Source organism: Leucopleurus acutus (assembly GCF_964270905.1).
Source record: "Leucopleurus acutus genome assembly, chromosome: 21".
Lineage (NCBI taxonomy): Eukaryota > Metazoa > Chordata > Mammalia > Artiodactyla > Delphinidae > Leucopleurus > Leucopleurus acutus.
Window position 1 is genome coordinate 6,726,334 of NC_139163.1, and position 18,121 is coordinate 6,744,454.

At 44.9% G+C, this 18,121-nt stretch overlaps 1 protein-coding gene across 1 annotated transcript in view; it reads right to left on the reverse strand.

The window, feature by feature from the left end:
- MCPH1 (microcephalin 1) overlaps positions 1 to 18,121 on the reverse strand; it is a gene marked incomplete at its 3' end in the record, with an annotated part of 293,369 nt that overhangs the window by 226,421 nt on the left and 48,827 nt on the right. Inside the window, 3 exon segments of the mRNA XM_082863622.1 lie at positions 1,719 to 1,926; positions 9,200 to 9,341; positions 17,897 to 18,009. Of these exon segments, the coding sequence (XP_082719748.1) occupies positions 1,719 to 1,926; positions 9,200 to 9,341; positions 17,897 to 18,009 (463 nt within the window).

Sequence of the window (18,121 nt, forward strand, 5' to 3'; positions counted from 1 at the left end):
CCAGACTGGCTGGAACCAGAAGGCTGGTGATTAAGACTCCTAAACTACCACCCTGTTACCTCACCACCAACCAATCAAAAGAAGGTCATGCATCCTGCAGCCCTCCTCCCAAATGCTGCCTTTAAAAGCCCTTCTCTGAAAGCCATCGGGGAGCTCGGGTCCTCCGAGCATGCTCTCTTTGCTGGGCCCTGCAACAGGTGCTGGACTTTCCCTCACCACAGCCTAGCGTCAGTAAATTGGCTTTGCTACATGGTGGGTGAGTGGACCCAAGTTTGGTTCGATAACAAGTGTACAATCTATCCCTTTATTTCTGTTTGAAAATTTTTATAAGAAAAAAGTTTAAACTATTATTCAGGTGAATATTTTGTTAACTGGCAAGGCATATGACAACTATTGCAAAAACAACTCAAAAGGTCAAGTATCACATTATCCCTTACAGTACTTGAAGTGTAGCAAGCATTCAGCATGCTCTGTTGAGTGGAATAAAATTTCTATACACAAAAGTCAAGGTATTTTTCCTCCTCTTAGAATGCTATCACTACTGGAAAATACCTTATAACAGTCAATTATACAAAAAGAATATATGAAGCATAAGAAATACAATCAGATGCTAGTAGACCCAGAATAAGACTGTAATTCAGGACAACTTTTTGCAGCTCACTTGTTAGCAATTTCGTATTTGACAGGCCACTTGGCCTTTCCTTACCTCACATGTCTCATCTAAGAAACGAGACAATGAATTACACCTAGGGTGCTACGTGATTAATAATTGTGTTGAGAGCAAATATTAATCCTAGCAGTTTTGCAAATTATAACCTTCACAGTGTGTAATGTCATGAGAATACAAGCCATTTCGTTTTTTAAAAAATAAATTTATTTATTTTATTTATTTATTTTTGGCGGCATTGGGTCTTCGTTGCGGTGCGTGGGCTTCTCATTGAGGTGGCTTCTCTTGTTGCAGAGCACAGGCTCTAGGCGCGCAGGCTTCAGTAGTTATGGCTCGTGGGCTCGAGAGCTCAGGCTCAGTAGTTGTGGCGCACGGGCTTAGTTGATCCACGGAATGTGGGATCTTCCTGGACCCATGTCCCCTGCATTGGCAGGCGGATTCTTAACCGCTGTGCCACCAGGGAAATCCCAAGCCACTTCTTAAGTTAGTCCTTTATCTATGTAACCTTTGCTACATGTCACATTTCAATGAAGGTAATAAAAATGGGGAGAAAGTTCAGCCACTTTTTTCTCTGTTAATGATGATAACCTGACCCTCCTCCACCCCGGCCATGAAATCTGTATGTAAGGTGATACTCATAGCATACAAATCTAATAAAAGTATATCTTATTTAAAATTATTGGAAAAGACCAAGAAAGACCAGCTAACATTTATTAGAACCAACCATATTCGGTGTTGAAAAATTAAATAGTTCTTTAAGACTGAGATCTGGATCTACCTGTCCTATGAGATGCATTCCCAGTCTATTCAAAGTTGATTCTCCATAACAAACTTGAACTTTATCTGATCCCTGTGCCCCAGAACCTAGAACACTGGTAAAGAGCTCTTCCCACCCTGTTATGTTCTTAGAAAAGCATAATTGAAAGGACCACACTGCACTCTCCTTACTCCGAGACAGGACCCACCAACACTCTTCCTCAGTGACTCAGAAAAGCCCTCCTCCATCCTCCCCATGATTCCCATGAGACTTGCTGATGACCCCCTGGTTTACCTGTCTCTGTAGAGCCCCAGGCCCCCTGCCTTTTCTTTGCAATGTTCTTCATTAGTGAACATGCTCCCTATTACATGAGTCTGAATAGAATGATCTTCATTGTCTTGTGCACTCCCATTTTCATGGCTCTGGTGCTGTGACTTGGAAGGGACTGGCCCCATCTCCCCACCCAGGTAACCAGGGTTGAAGGTGTCCTTGTGCACCTTTCCTGAGTGTTTACCCAGGGTCCCAGTGTTAAGTCCAGATCCTGTCCTGAAGTCCAGATTCTTGTCCATTGATACCGTGGTAAGAATTTGATTTTTATTCTTTCTGAGTGTTCACTCTGGTGCCAGCTTCTTTTGGTTTCATGGTCTGATCACCATAAACTGGTTGATGGTTCACAGAGATCTTGTCTTTGTTGCCTGATAGATGACAGAGAATCTGCCTTCTTAGTTTTTTCTGTTTATTTTTCTACCTTCAGCTCAAAACTATTAAGAATTTCATGCCACGAGGAAGGAGATATCTGGACTGAATTTTGTATTTCTGTGTTTATGCCATGAGAGAAATTTTGAGCTATGAGTGAAATTTTAAAATTGAAATTACAAGCTCTGTGTGTGTGTGTGTGTGTGTGTGTGTGTGTGTGTGCGCGCGCACGTGCCTGTAATTCAGAAAGGCCATTCTCTCTCATCCTGAGAAAAGCATCCTGAGATGTTACCAATTGAGATTATAAAATCTCTTAAAGAAGCTCTTGACTTAGAAATAAGTTGCCTATAAACTGAATATTCCTAAAATTCTCAAATGTTAAGGAAATTGAACTCTCAGTATTTTAAACAGTGCTAAAAAAAGTATTCTTTAAAAAATTTTTTTTTGATTTCCTTATTTTTTTTTAAATTGGGGTATAGTTGATCTACAATATTATATTAGTTTCAGGTTACAAAATAGTGATTCAAAATTTTTATAGATTATACTCCACTTAAAGTTATTATAAAACATTGGCCATATTCCCTGTGCTGTACAATATATCCTTGTAGCTTATTTATGACGAGCTGGTCCCTGGCTTACTGGGATCTCAGAGTAAGGGAGTAACTTTGCAGCAGGCCCAAGAACTACAGGCCACAGTGGGGACCTCAGAAGAAAGCAATTCACCCAAATTTACAGGCACTGCAGGTGAAATCTGACAACAAGCCCGTGGCTTGGCTTCCCTGCCCCAAGAGGCTTTTAAATGCTACAATCTAAGATTCCTTAGGAAAACATCCTGCAAATCAAACCTAAGGCCTAGAGGGTAAGTTACCATTCTTGCTGCACCTATGTAAACACAGCTAATGAGACCAGCCTTATTCTGTGATCATAAATAATCTTTCTTTGATTATTGGGGGAGGGACTATAGGAAAAAATGTTGTTTCTATGGGAAACTCTGCGCTGTTTACAGCACCCCATTCCAGGACTTCAGATTCTAGCCGTGTTCGCTGAGTTATTCTGTACCTCTGTGTAGACTGCAGGGACCTGACGCAGGTGAAAACTCTGTTTCGTCTGGTAGAGATTTACTTGACTTCCTCTTCCTCTGGCCCTATCTGCATACTGGCCCAGATCCTGTTCCCCTGCCCAAATAGCCAGTTCTCCAGGTTTCCTTCACTATCTCGCTACAGGCCCTCCAACTAATGTCTCGGCACCAGCAGGAGCTGGCACCAGTCTGCCCAGACCCCCCACCTGGACTCCAGTTATCCTGCAGCTGGCGCTTCTCCCCAGGACCTGAAGGAGCCCTGGGCACTGCAGCCCAGCAACATGACCTCAGGTGGGCAGGGTCCTCTCTGGACAGGCCACAGGACGGTCCGGCACATGCCTTTGTGCGAGAGGTAACCATGCCTGTGGGCAGCCTCGCTCGAGACCCTCAGGACACTTGACAAGCTGTCCTGCAAAACCAACAGATGCTCCTCCAGCAACCCTGAGACCCCCTAGAGCAGGCCCCTCGGGGCTCAGCTCCTGAGTCTTCACTATAATACAACCTTCTACATCAATTTGTTTTGCTCCTTTTCACTTTAGGAATCCCTCTTTTACAACGTCTGCCATCCAGGACCCTAAAGCAGCCAACATTTGCCATCAACAGAGGGAACCAACACCAGCAGGAATCCCCTGGAGACCATGAGACCCAGCTTTGCCTCACTCAGAAGGTTTACGATCACTTCCAAGTTCTTTGCTGAGGAACCACATCCTTTGCTCTGGGACTGAGAACGTGGAACCCGAGCCCTGAGCTCCTGGGAAATAGTGCTGGCTAGAAACACACCACCCTCGTGTCTGAAAAGGCTAACCCCAAAGGACCACTCTGCTCTCCACGACCTGCAGCACCTCTCTTCCTCCACTGACTCAGATGAGACCATCTTCATTCTTGTCTTTGTTCCCAAAGACCCCTGGCGACGCCCTTGTTTACCCAGCTCTGTGAGACCCCAGCCCTCTCCTTCCCTTGAGTGTTCCCCATTAAAGAATGGCAGTCTGAATACAACCAGCTCCCTAATTTCCGGTGCATTTTGTCTCTCACAACTGCTACACTTTCGTTTTAACTGCCTGGGAACAGAGTTCTGAGAAAGGCTGTGAATACCCAAGACGCAATTGTCTCATTAGCTCTTCTACTGAAGTGTTTTAATTTCAAATGTCAAGTTTGTCCTCTTTGGTCAGTTTTGAATATAAACCCATGAAAACATGAGGAAATCCTTGAATAATTAATGGAAACAGAATGATCCTATCCTTAAGAAGGAATATAGTCAGATACCAAATATTCATTTAGTCAATAAATACTAAACAAGCCAGAATAATCTATCAAGCACAAAACCAGACACCAGAGATACAAAGAACAATGATTCCCGCCCTTAAGAGGGAGACAAGCTTTTTGATATAAATTATAATCCAGTCAGATTACAGGTATCATCAGATATACGTATAGTTGAGAGTACAAAGGGAAGAAAACTGTCTGCCTGAAGGCGGAAAGTGGTCAGGAAATCCTGAAGGAAAATGTGACCATGCTAAGGCTTGGAGGGGGAGAAGGAGTTTGGCAGGTGGGGTAGGACACGATGGCCTAGACAGGAGGGTAAGTACGCAAGGAAATGGATGGGACAGAAAATGGCTCCTTTGGGAATCTGAGAGTAGTCTGTGTGGACGCACCAAGATGTCACTTGGGAGACCAACATTCAGAATAAGACAAATCACTTGGAAATGTTATGAGTTCACAGAGGGAAGACTTTTCCTAGTTCTTAATAGGACAGTGGAAATGATGCCCCTCAGTTTATATGTCTTGTGGGAGGTACCACCGATTTTCTCCTTATTTTTGAGACGACATAAGAACTCTTTCATCATCTGCTATAGCTTATAATGGTAAGCTAACAAAACCACCAGACAATTCAAGGTGCAACCTCTGATGTCTTCCAGCACTGCCACTAGCGGGACATGGCTTGGATGTCCAGGAAGTTTACTTGTATTCATGGGTTATCCATGGGTTTCGTTGCATTCATCAGACATGAGAAGAAACAGAAGCATAATGCATGTATCTTAACATTTTGGTTATAAGCATGAAGACCTCACCAGTGAAAAAAATACAATGAAACTGTATTATATGGACGACCTCAAGAAAAGTGGAAACCTTTATCTTATCATTTGCAGTATATTAATATAAAATGTAACCTTCCCACTCTTACCCTGCTCACATCTACTCACGGTTAAGCACGGCTAAGCATTTCAGGGTTTCTATTATAGAATGTCCATTACAAAGAAGAAAAACAACCCTTTTATGTGTTTAACATTGTTGTTTGTTCGCGAAAAAAGAAAACACAGCACCCTGTCCCTTAAAAGGAAAACACTTGTCCAAATACAGCTATGCAGTAACAAAAGGTAATCAAAGCAAACACTGAGAGGTAATCATGTTAAATAATCCACTAACCAGTGAGGAACAACTCACAAATATGAAACGCTGTACTTAATTTTAGCAAAAGCATTTTCTGCAAGTTCTAAAGTGGTGAATGGAGGGGGGGGGTGTTGAAGATGAATATTTGGGAAATAACCTAGTTGATTCTGTTTTAATAAGATCAAAGGGAGGTCAAATTAAACAAACGTACTTGTTTTATTAGTGATAAAAAAGAAACTTTAAAATTAAAACATTCTTTGAAATATTTTGGCTTTAGGTACCATTTCATAAGTAAACAGTAGACATGCTTCTCCTAAAAAAAGAAGTGAAGAGATAATCCACACATCTGCCGAAATTATTGATTTCGTTCACTACTAATATAAGTCCATCTAGATACAGGGGCGCTGCCAGAATAACATGTTTGCATAAATTTTGACTATAGAGAAAAGTAAAAATGAGCAAATCAAATAGAACAAAACAAATTCTAGAAAGTCTTCAAATCACATCCTGAGGATATTCTATTATCTAGATCCCTGGCAGCTACATCATTTAAGTGTCTTCAGAAAGACTCAATCCATGGATACAAGAGATCCCAGCTTTGGGCCTCTCACTGTTGTGGCCTCTCCCGTCGCGGAGCACAGGCTCCGGACGCGCAGGCTCAGCGGCCATGGCTCATGGGCCCAGCCGCTCCGCGGCATGTGGTAATTTTCCGGACCGGCGCACGAACCCGTGTCCCCTGCATCGGCAGGCAGACTCTCAACCACTGCGCCACCAGGGAAGCCCGAGATCTCAGCTTTTTAAAATAAGCAGCTCACTAGATGTGTCCTTCATATTGTTGATATCCCTCCCCCCCTTTTTAATTTGATGATAAAGTCTACGCTCTGAAGCTGGGTTCACTGCAGGACGTTGGGGCAGAAATCTTTAACGTTCTTATGTGAATCTATTTGTAACTTAATTGTCCCTTCCTTATATCCTTTTTTCCAGAGAATTATAGAGACTTTTAATATTCAGGGTATTTTTCTAAAAAATGTAATACCTCTCTAAATGTTCTCGAACAATGCAATAATAGAACTGATCAGTAAAGCGTAAGTATCAGTTTTGAATACTCATATGTTGGATAAAGATGAATGTTTATAGTACAAAAAACAAGCATAGAGAAAACGTATATGTGAGCTATGCATCAATACCCAATCTGTTAAAAAAATACACATATATCACCTCACTTATTAAGATCTTTATCTAACAAACTTAACATCTAACACTGAAACTCCCAGGGGTCTACACGTCTACCCATCTCCTGGCCCTGAACGTACGGGGGACTAGAGGCAATGAAGCCCTAATATCAAGGAGCACACTGTTATGGACGGAATGTCTGTGCCCCTCAAGTTCCTATGTTGGAATCCTAACCCCAAGGTGATGGTGTTTGGAGGTGGGGCCTTTGGGAGGTGATTAGTTTCTGAGGGTGAAGCCCTCATGAGTGGGATTAATGCTCTTATTAAAGGGACCCCTGAGAGCTCCCTCGGCCTTTCTGTTGTATGAGGACCCAAGCCTGGGCCTTGATCTTGGACTTCAGCCTCCAGAAGTGTTGTTTATAAACCATCCAGTCTGTGGAATTCCATTACAGCAGTCTGAGCAGACCAAGACACCGAGAGTGCCCCATCTTGTTTTCATGCAATCCATTTTCCACTCAAGGGAACCAGTTTCATGGAGAAACGGTGCCAGAGCAAGGAAAGGAAGCAGGAGCCCAGGTCATCTTAGTGTTCTAGAAGGGAAGGAAGAGCATGAAGGGGAAAGGGGCTGGGGAGAGGGCAGCTCCAAGGGGCTCACACAGGCTCAACCTGGGACCCCCTACCTGAACAAATGACAACCCGCCGAATGACGTGCGAATCTGAGTCCATGGGGCGCGTGGAGGGAGAAGGGACATACAGAGTGTCCAGGAGGGCAGGGGCAGACGGCTGGCCTGAGCCTGGCTCTCATCCCCCGCCCGTCACCAGTAGGCAGACAAGGACTGGCTTCAGGGATCGACCCCTGCCATGCGGCCTCTGAAAGAAACTTGCTTTCATTGCTCAGGTCCGGTGAGGGGCAGAAGTTCCTTCACCATATACTCTCAATATACCCTAAACTCACCAAGCCTGGCCCTTAGGAAACAAGAGGGGTAGATTTGGGGGAAAATACGCAACTTCATGGGATGTCCAGGCTAGACCTTTTACTTTGAGACAAAGACACACTTTGCTGTACACCTGAAACTAACATAACATTGCTAATCAACTATGCTCCAATATAAAAATAGAAAGAAAGAAAGAAAGAAAGAAAGAAAGAAAGAAAGAAAGAAAGAAAGAAAGAAAGAAAGAAAGAGAAAGGAAAGAAAGAGAAAAGAAGAGGAAAGAAGAGGAAAAAAGAAAGGAAAGAAGGAAAGAGAAAGAAAGAAAGAAAGAAAAAGAAAGAAAGAAAAGACAAAAAGACACACCCCTCTCCCCTCCGGCCCTGGTGCTTCGGGCTCCCACCACAGCCGCGCCCTCCTCCGCAGTTTCTGACTCCTAGTTTCCCGTCTTTTGCCCCACCTTTGTGTTCAAACTTCACCCGAGGAGCTGGAGGGACATGGTAAAAAATACCAGAAACAAAGAAAAAACCTGCAACCTGATCAATGCTGAGAAAGATTTCAGAGCCTTTTTTAAAATGAACAGATTGGATTTTAACTCGTGAATTTATTCAGAAGTGAAGAGCAGAAGACATTTCTGCAGAAAAATAAGATAGCATAAGTTCAAAAGGGGCAGTTTTTGAAACTAAAGTCACTGACGATGAAGACCAGAGTAAGGACCCCTCCAGGCCAGGCTGCCCCGTTTCACAGCCATTGTACGCTACACCGACTCACCACTGACAGATGAACTAAATCTGAACTCATATCCAAAAGCCACAAAAGCATATGACAAAATCTATTTGAAATGCGTCCTATTTTATTTTCTAACAGTCTATAATAATGCCTCATTGATTTTGAGTTGTGGTTTCATCTGTCATTCTTCCATTTAACTCCTTTCCATCTGAATAATGCTGTTTTTATTTCTTTTTTTAACTGCTAATATCCAATAATTCATATTCTTAAGTATTATTTGGAAAGCAATAACTTTGAACCCGAGTCGAGAGAGTTGAAGAGACTTAAGGAAAGAAGTAATAAATATCTTGTGATTGGAGAGGCCAGTGCCGCTCTTCCAGAGCAGACATGAAAAGCCTGCTTGGGAAAACCACCCACGTTTAAAGTGAGCTCCAGCTCTGTGGACACATGGGTGCAGCACTGCGTCTCCGTATGTGTGCGTCCTGGCGTAGCCTAGCAACATCACAGACGCAGCGCTGGGTCCCTTGTCGCAACATCCCTCTGACGTCAGTGGGAAGAAGCCGTGAGATCGGAGGGCCCCCTCCTGCCTCCTCCCCGGGGCCCGCTCTTTGGCCCGGTCCTCGGGCTGCGCGGTTCCTTCCCCCGGGCGCGTCCAGCCATAACAAAGCTCGGAGGGCTTTCTTCCCAGGGCTGGCTCAAGTGAGAGGAGGCTTTTTTCCAGAAACCTCCCAGCAAGACTTCCCTTCGCATCTCTTTGGGCCGAAGTGAGTCATATTCCCAAACCAGCTGCTGCTACGAGAAGCAGAGCGACCACGGTTAGCGTGGACGGGCGGTCTGAGAAGAGAGCCGGTGTGAGCCGGGGAGCCGGGCGGGGCCGGGGACCTGGAATCGACTCGCAGGCAGGAACGGCCCGCGCCGCGGCTGTCTGTGAAGAATAAGTATTTACACGGGGAGGGCGGCACGGGCCGAGGTGGACCCGGGTGCACCCGTGTCTTTCTCTTCCTTCTCTTCAGTTCCTTTACTACCAAAGAAGCCGTTCTGATGGGTTTTTTAAAGTTTCACGCTTGCTACTTCGGCAAGTTACTGTTTTGCTTGAGGTTTTGCTTATGTTTTTTAAAGATTATTTTGGACGTGGACCCGTTTTGAAGTCTTTATTGACTTTGTTACAATGTCGCTCCTGTTGTATGTTTTCGGGTTTTTGGCCGCCAGGCAGGTGGGAACTCAGCTCCCCGACCGGGAATGGGACCGGCACCCCCTGCATTGGAAGGCGAAGTCTTAACCGCTGGACCTCCAGGGAAGTCCCCATAGGTTTTGCATATTTTACAGAGATGAATTTGATATTTCTAAGCTAGGTTACTTACTATCGCTTGGCTAACATCCCCCAAAGGTCCTACTTAGCAAGCTAGACCTTAGGAACCGGCAGCTGTGACTGTTCACATTTGGAAGGTGCCTCTCAAATTGGCCCAGCCTGCCCAGTGCCCACCGGCAGATGGTAACAGGATTTCTGGCAGTTTCCTCTCTCGGCCTCGTGACCTCCGCAGGGGGTGGGGGGCTCTACCCTGGCCCCTACCTTGACGTGGCCCAAGATGACTGCGGGCGCTCAGGAGAATGGCCTCAGCGCCAGCCCAGCGGCTCTCACACCAAGCACCTCCCGTACGGGACACACCTGAGGGTTTCTGAAGCACACACCTTAGAACACGCACAACGGCAGCCACGGGGCGCGGAAAATACAGTAAAGAAAAGGTGCTGCCGCTTGAAGATGCTCTTTGAATGTTTTCTCTATAAATATTTTCTTCTCATACACAACAAGAAAAAAACAACACGCTAACAAAGCCAAAAGCAGTTGCTACACCACCGAGAGGCCGCGGGTTCCTGGGGCTTCGGAGCCACATCTGGGGGCGGGCGCGACACCTGGCATAACCAACACACTCCCGCGCCCCCAGTGCCAGCTTTGGGCGCGCTCTGCCAGAAACGGTTCATCGAAGGGATGGCGGATCCTTGAAACACCCGTGCTCGAAATCTAGGGTGCCTGCAGTCTCTGCCAGCTCATCTCTCTAATTATCTGTCTTCAAAGGCCCCCCCCCCCCAGGAGACAGGCCCCATCGGTGGAGGGCAGGAGGTGTCTGAACAATGGAGTTATTTACGTGGAATTTACAGAGGGTGTCATCCTCCAGGAAGTGTGCCAATTCCCCTGAGTAGTAACAACATGCTCCCGCGGAACTGTCAAGAAACAAAATAAATATCACCTGTCATGTGGATGAGTCACTGCTATTTCAACTTGAAAGTTAAACTTAAAAACAAAGCGGCCCACCAGATTATACGCTTCCAGCCAAGCACACTATCTCATGGCAAAGAGCCCAAGCCCTGGAATTACTGCGAACTGTACAAGCACACTCCCGAAACAGCGGAGTCTCCAGTCGGGCTGTGAAGGGCTCATTCAGGGACCTTTCCGAGGAGAGGAGACACCAGGGAAAGGAACACGAAACGTGGCTCAGACACCCGACTTCTTTATTCCGGAGGCTTCCGTCTCCCCAGCCCTCCTGGCCCCTGCCCCGGACAGCCCACCCACCCAGGCTGGACCTGCGCTCCAGCCCCCACGGCCGCCCCACGGCCCAGCGTATCTTCTCATGCCCCTGTGGCCTCCCTTCTACCTTCTCTCGGCTGCAAGCTTCCTTCTTCGGAGAAGCCCGACCCGGACAAGCTGTGATTCCAAACCTACTGCCCTCTGAACAAGGGCTCGCTGGGAGTCCTCTCCAGCACCTCCGCGTGATGGCGAGATGGAAAGCTCTTTCTGGAAGAGGTCTCGGTGCTTGAGGAACGGCCACGATGAGCAGCGACAGTGAGCACGTTAGGTGCACCTCACGCAGGTCTCCTAGGAGAGCCCGGGTATTTTCAGGCAGTTGTAATGGTATGAGAAGAGAGAGGGAAGCAAATCACCAGAGCAGGGATCCGGGACCGGGAAACGCACACCACCTGCCTCCGGGTAAGGCGACGGGGGTTGATTTCACGCTAGAGACCTAAAGAGACGAGGCTCCATCTAACCCTATAACACAGCTTCTCACCTGGGGGGATGATCGTCACGTCTGAACCATGTGGGGGCTTCTCAAAAATGCACCCCAGCTCTCCCTCCCCCCCATGCCCTGAGGTGCCGTTCTGGCCCAGGCATGACTGTGGTCAATGAATCCAGGAAGAGACATAGTTTGGGGCCATACTGGAACCTTGAGGGCCATTTTCATTACAGACACGTACCAGTCTCTGGGGGGGCTAGGGAAGCGAGTGGCAGAGTGACCCCCCCCAGTCTGCTTTGAGTCCATATGTGGATGTCATCTTCACCCACATTTGTGCTGGAAAACAGAGCTAACTTTTGTTGAGTGCCCATGAATATCAGGGATCTATCATCCTCAGCTCTTTGCAGGTTTCGACCCATTTAATTAGCACAAACCCTTTGAGATTGGCGCTATTATTATGCCTGTTTAATATAAAAGGAAGCAGAGGCACAGAAATACTAATTTACTCGGTCAGTGTGACAGAACCACCACATAGTGGAGTCTGGCTCAGGAATCAACGCTTGCGGCAACAATGTCCTGCAATGGAAACCTTCCTTCTTTCACTAATACGAGGCCATTTCACACGTTTAGGAAGAATATTCAAAAAGAAATGAGGTATACTATGATGATTACAACATCACTGTGTGATGGTTAGAAGCACCAGAAATGGTGTAAGATATAAACTCAAAAAGCAGAAGGGAAATTCGTGCAGCCTTTATTCACTCAGCAAATATTTACTAAACACCAATTTTGTGTGTCATACTGTATTACGATGAGTATTAAAAGATTAAAGCTCGTGTCCTAGAGGGCTCATATCCTAGTAAAAATGTGAGAACAAGCAATTTTTGGAACATATGTAAACCGTTATTCATTTGCTTTCTGCTCTGTTTAAGAAACTTGGACATTTAAGCACTTGACCTAGTGTGTAGGGTCTTTTTTTTTTTAAACCACAGTCAAAATAAGTGTACTTGTACAATTTGAAGTATTTGGCCCTTCATGTCTGTCTAAGCCTCCAAGCTTGTGAGAGCTACCTGGACACTTCCTGTGCTCTGACCCAGAGTTCACCCTCTGACGGGCAATCCTGCTAGGCAGAGAGGGCCCCAAAGCAAGATTTAAAACCACAGCCACTAAGGAAAGCTGGGTTTTCTTGTCCAGTGGATGACTTACCTTAAAAGAAAAACTGGGGGGCTTCCCTGGTGGCGCAGTGGTTAAGAACCTGCCTGCCAATGCAGGGGACATGGGTTCGAGCCCTGGTCCGGGAAGATCCCACATGCCGTGGAGCAACTAAGCCCGTGCGCCACACTACTGAGCCTGCGCTCTAGAGCCCACAAGCCACAACTACTGAGCTCATGTGCCACAACTACTGAGCCCGCGAGCCACAACTGCTGAAGCCTGCGCGCCTAGAGCCCGCGCTCCACAGCAAGAGAAGCCACTGCAGTGAGAAGCCCGCGCACGGCAATGAAGAGCAGCCCCCGCTCGCTGCAACTAGAGAAAGCCCGCGCGCAGCAACAAGACCCAATGCAGCCAAAAATTAATTAATTAATTAATTTTTTTAAAAAAGAAAAATTTTGTTAAGGATAATAATATTTGAACAAAAATAACAAGAATAACAGTAGTAGTAGAATAAACACTTTGGAGGAAAAACCCCACATTTTCATATGCGTTCACCATATCACTAGCATTAATGTTATATTTACCTTCTTCAGGTTCTATGTCTGACAATATTAAACAAGCAACTAACGAGACAGGCTACGATCTGTCAACATTTTATATTTCTCCCTGTGAAAAGATGGCAGAAATAGATTTCCTTGTCAATGACCCATGTATTGTAAGCTAAGATTATGGAGGTGATGATATTGCTTAACTGGAGTCTCAAAATATAAAAGGTTCAATGAATTTATAAGCATATGTTAAAAGTAATAAGTCTTGGGCTTCCCTGGTGGCGCAGTGGTTGAGAGTCCGCCTGCCGATGCAGGGGACGCGGGTTTGTGCCCCGGTCCGGGAGGATCCCACATGCCGCGGAGCGGCTGGGCCCGTGAGCCATGGCCGCTGAGCCTGCGCGTCCGGAGCCTGTGCTCCGCAACGGGAGAGGCCACGGCAGTGAGAGGCCCGCGTACCGGAAAAAAAAAAAAAAAAGTAATAAGTCTAAAAAAGATAGTTTCCCACTGATGTACAAAATGACTCTTCCCACTAAAAGAGGGTACTAAACCAAATAATCACTAATGGAAATTATAGCTCTGAGATTTTGTAATTCTTTATTGAATTATATGTTTTCCCTCTTTAAGAGATGGTTAGTGTGTCTTTTGCAACCAATGACTTGCACGTTCATCTGAAAAATTCTGCTGACTTGGTCTCTCATTGTTCTTTTCTCAGAGAAGGATTTTTCCCATCTCTAATTAGAGGAAAAAAACTGTTTTAATGGCCATCAAAATTCACCCATTATTTCCAGGAAGGATCGTCTAAGTAGTTCGGAACAACCTCCCCATCGTGAACAGTTAGTAAAGCTGGACGGACACAAACCCACGATTCGGAGACACTGCTGAGCTGATAAGACAGTGAATCACAGGAGGAAGAGAAACCCTCAGGTGAGCAAGGGGACAGCTGGCCTCACAGAGAGAGAGGCTCAGCCTCGGATCATCTCAACTCCTGGTAGGAAGACATGCCCAAAATAATAAAGCATATCAGAGGAACGTACGACAGAAAACTAAGAGAAACAACAGATAATAAAGACAGAAACTAAGGGAGCCAGAAAACGGAGTCACCCGGTTTAGGTTTCAAAATAAATATGCTAATTATGCATAAAGAAATAAAAGACAAAATTAATAATTTTGGCAGAAAGCTGGAAATTTTTAAAAATCCAAATAGAATAACAAAAACTGAAAAATGCAATAATGAAGTTTTCAAATGCAATATATAGGTTTATCATAAGAGTACACCTATAATATAAAGAGGAGAGGTGAAAGGGAAATCAGTAGAAAATACCCAGAATGAAATAAGGAGATAAAAAAGGAGAGAAATATAGAAATATAGAAAAATCACGAGGCATGGGATACACAAGGCTCAGGTAACACATGTGAGTGAATTTCCAGAAGTGGAAGAAAGAGAAATGAGACTTCTCCAAAGCAGATGGAAGACCCGAAGACCTGCGACCCTGCAGCAGGCTGGTGACAAAAGCAACACTCGGGCAGAGTTGCAGCAAAACTACAGAAAACCAAGAATGAGAAGAGTTCACCCAGAACCTGCTGGGGCTGATTTCAGCATCTTTTTTGGATGCACCAGCATCCTTCCCAGGCTACACCTCCTACCCAGGCTGTGGTCCCTACCCACAGGCTGCCCACTTTCCACACTGCACTGTCACACAGCACAGAACTTAGGATTCACAGCTTCACAGGCCTGCTCTGCAGGGCTGCCCAGAAGGGACATTACCCGTAGGTGCTACGTCAAGTTTAAGATTAAAAAGATCACTAGGGTCCTGGGACACATCCGCTTCAAACCGTTTTCATATTGACGGAAACAGCATGGACGCTAGCTCCCATGTGAAAATGTAAAAATGCAATCCTATACTCTAGACCCAACAGTTCTCCATTGCAGTAGAGGCACGTGCTTTAATTATTAGCTGATGAAAGATATTTCCTGTAAAGTTGCTTTACTCAACATTAAAATCCAATTACAAGATATTTTTTAGGAAATGTCAACAATTGTTGTGCTCGATGGAATCTAATCCCTTATATATACTTATACATAAAAACGTGACTATGTTAAAAAGTCTGAAATTTCAGTTTAACACAGGTTGTCTTGAAATCTAATAAGGAACAAAAGCAAGCAGGTAAGACCTCAGTTTTGGTAGGGAAAAAAGGGAATGACTGGATACTATCATAACACTCAAGACTAACATTATATTTGTAAGTTACAGATCAGAGACCTGTATTTAATTCACCAAGTCACAATCCTTGTGCAGCTCCATGGTAGACTTTTAATACCAGTCAACTAAACTTAGTGTTTTTGCTGACTTGCTATAACATAACAATATAAACTCCACTCCCCACACCCATACTCCAAGATCTCAAACTGCCAGGAAGCTGTATCTTTAAACTTTTAAATTGCACTTTAAGAAATTTCTATTGTCCTTTGTTTTAACCTGTGCAATGACAGACCATGACCATTCATCTCTATATTGGTATCTAAATTTAAAAACGCTTATCCCATAAGCAAACAAATCAGGATTTTAAGTTTTTGTCTTTGTTTTTTACAAGTCTAAACAATAAAATCAGTTTATATGAGACGTGTTTAGAAACAAACAGAACTTCTTCCAGGATAAATTACTTGTTTGAACTATGCTAGACAAAGTCCCTAAGGCACAAAAGTGGTTTCCAAACTTTGCTTCATGTTAGAATTAGCTCAGGAGTTTTAAAAAATCCTAGTGCCCAAGAGGCACCCCATAGTAATGACATCAGGCTGTCTGGGGGTGTGAGCCAGGAATCTTAACAAAATTCAGATCCCCAGGTGATTGCAATGTGGGGCAACGCTGGGGGCCACTGCCCTCAGGCGTGGCGAGTTCTCGATACATCAGAGAAAAGGCTGTGCAGTGAATGGGGATAAGAAATGGATTAGGAAGAAGGCCACATGGAAGACAGTAGATCCAGGTTCTGTTCCTTCTGCCCTGAGGGAGACGTGGTACCCACGGTGAATTTTCTGCCCTGAGTACCGGTTTCTTTCTTGTGAAGAAGGAGATTCTACTCCATGTGGGGCTTTCATAGCTCATTGCTGTGATGTAAACATCACCTGGGAAATGCCAACTCAGAGGGTCTCAAGTAGGACCAGAGAATCTGCACATTTAAAAAGTCCTCCAGGGGCAGAAGACCTAAATACACATTTCTCCAAAGAAGACACACAGACGGCCAACAGGCACATGAAAAGATGCTCAACATCGCTAGTTATTAGAGAAATGCAGATCAAAACTACAATGAGGTATCACCTCATACTGGTCAGAATGGCCATTATCTAAAAGTCCACAAGTAATAAATGCCGGAGAGGGTGTGGAGTAAAGGGAACCCTCCTATACCGTTGGTAGGAATGTAAACTGGTGCAGTTATTATGGAAAACAGTATGGAGGTTCCTCAAAAACTAAAACTAGAGTTACCATTCCTGGGCATATATCCAGAGAAAACTCTAATTCGAAAAGATGCATGCACCCCAGCATTCATAGCAGCACTATTTACAATAGCCAAGACATGGAAGCAACCTGAATGTCCATCAATAGATGAATGGATAAAGAAGATGCGGTACATATATATAATGGAATATTACTCAGCCATAAAAAAGAATGAAATAATGCCATTTGCAGCAACACAGATGGACCTAGAGATTGTCATACTAAATGAAGTCAGGCAGAGACAGACAAATATCATACGATACCGCTTATATGTGGAATCTAAAACATGACACAAATGAATTTATTTACAAAATGCAGACTCACAGACGTAGAAAACACACTTATGTTTACCAAAGGGGAAGAGGGGGTGGTGAGAAGCACGTTAGGAGTTTGGGAAAAAAAAGTCCTCCAGGCGATTCTTTCACACCGAACCAGCAGTGATCACTCCCTTCAGCACTGACGGAACGCATCCGGAGGAGCAGGACATAGATAGCACCACACACTTCATAAGTATCAGTGGAATGAATGCCAAACAGGTTTTTTTCTTAATTTTCCCAAAGGAAAAACATTAAGTGGCCATGCTGCAACTAGGAAGAAGACTGGAACACAGGGCAGCAAAACCTAAATGCAGCCGCAGGGCACCAGCTCTCTACCGGGGTCACCCACGGGGCAGGTACAAAAGCTGTACCAAGATAATGAGTGGCTAATTCAAAAGTTCAGCAATGAGAGTAGATGCTGAAGCATCAACAAATGTAAAGCCCTCCCCACACTATCCGAGTCAGCCTCCAGGGCAATGAGAGCGCCATACAGCCTCAGAGAAAGAGCCGGGTTCCGAGGCTGCAGCCACAGAGAAGTGGGTGCCCGAGCCTCAGCACAAAAACCTTTCCCTCCGATGGCTTCGGGTCAAACCATGATTAGCTCACAAATGGAAGATGGTTGGGTTCTTCACCTCCTACCTAGTGACTGTTTATTCAGATTACAGAACAACAGCAGTTGCTGGCACGACCAACCTTCCCTGCTCGAGGGAAGCTGGCGGCATTTTTACAAGCGAGAAATGCGCTGGCAAAGGGGCAAGAGGAGGCCTGCTCCACCAACAGTAACTCTCTGCCCTGAATGTGACTAACGTTCTTGGTTTTATTGTCAGAGTTTCCCAACATCCACCCATAATTAATTTTTAAAAATCAAATATAAGCTGGGCAGAGGAGTTTATGTTTCATTAACCCAGAGCAGAACATCATGAAGCCTCAGCATCGGAAAGTTTCAAACAATATTTTCACACACCAACCTCTGGCCTTTCTCTCTCTTCCTTGATTCCTCATGAGGTCTGACGAGATCCTTGAAGCCTTCCCATGAGCCATCCAAAACATCATGCCTTGCTGGTCCTCTTTTAACACCTAAAACCCAAGTGGGTTGAAGATTAGTTAGAACTCTACATGGACTGAATACTAACGCAACTTAAGCTGAATAAAAAACTTTTAATTAATTTACTTATGCATTGTGGTAATA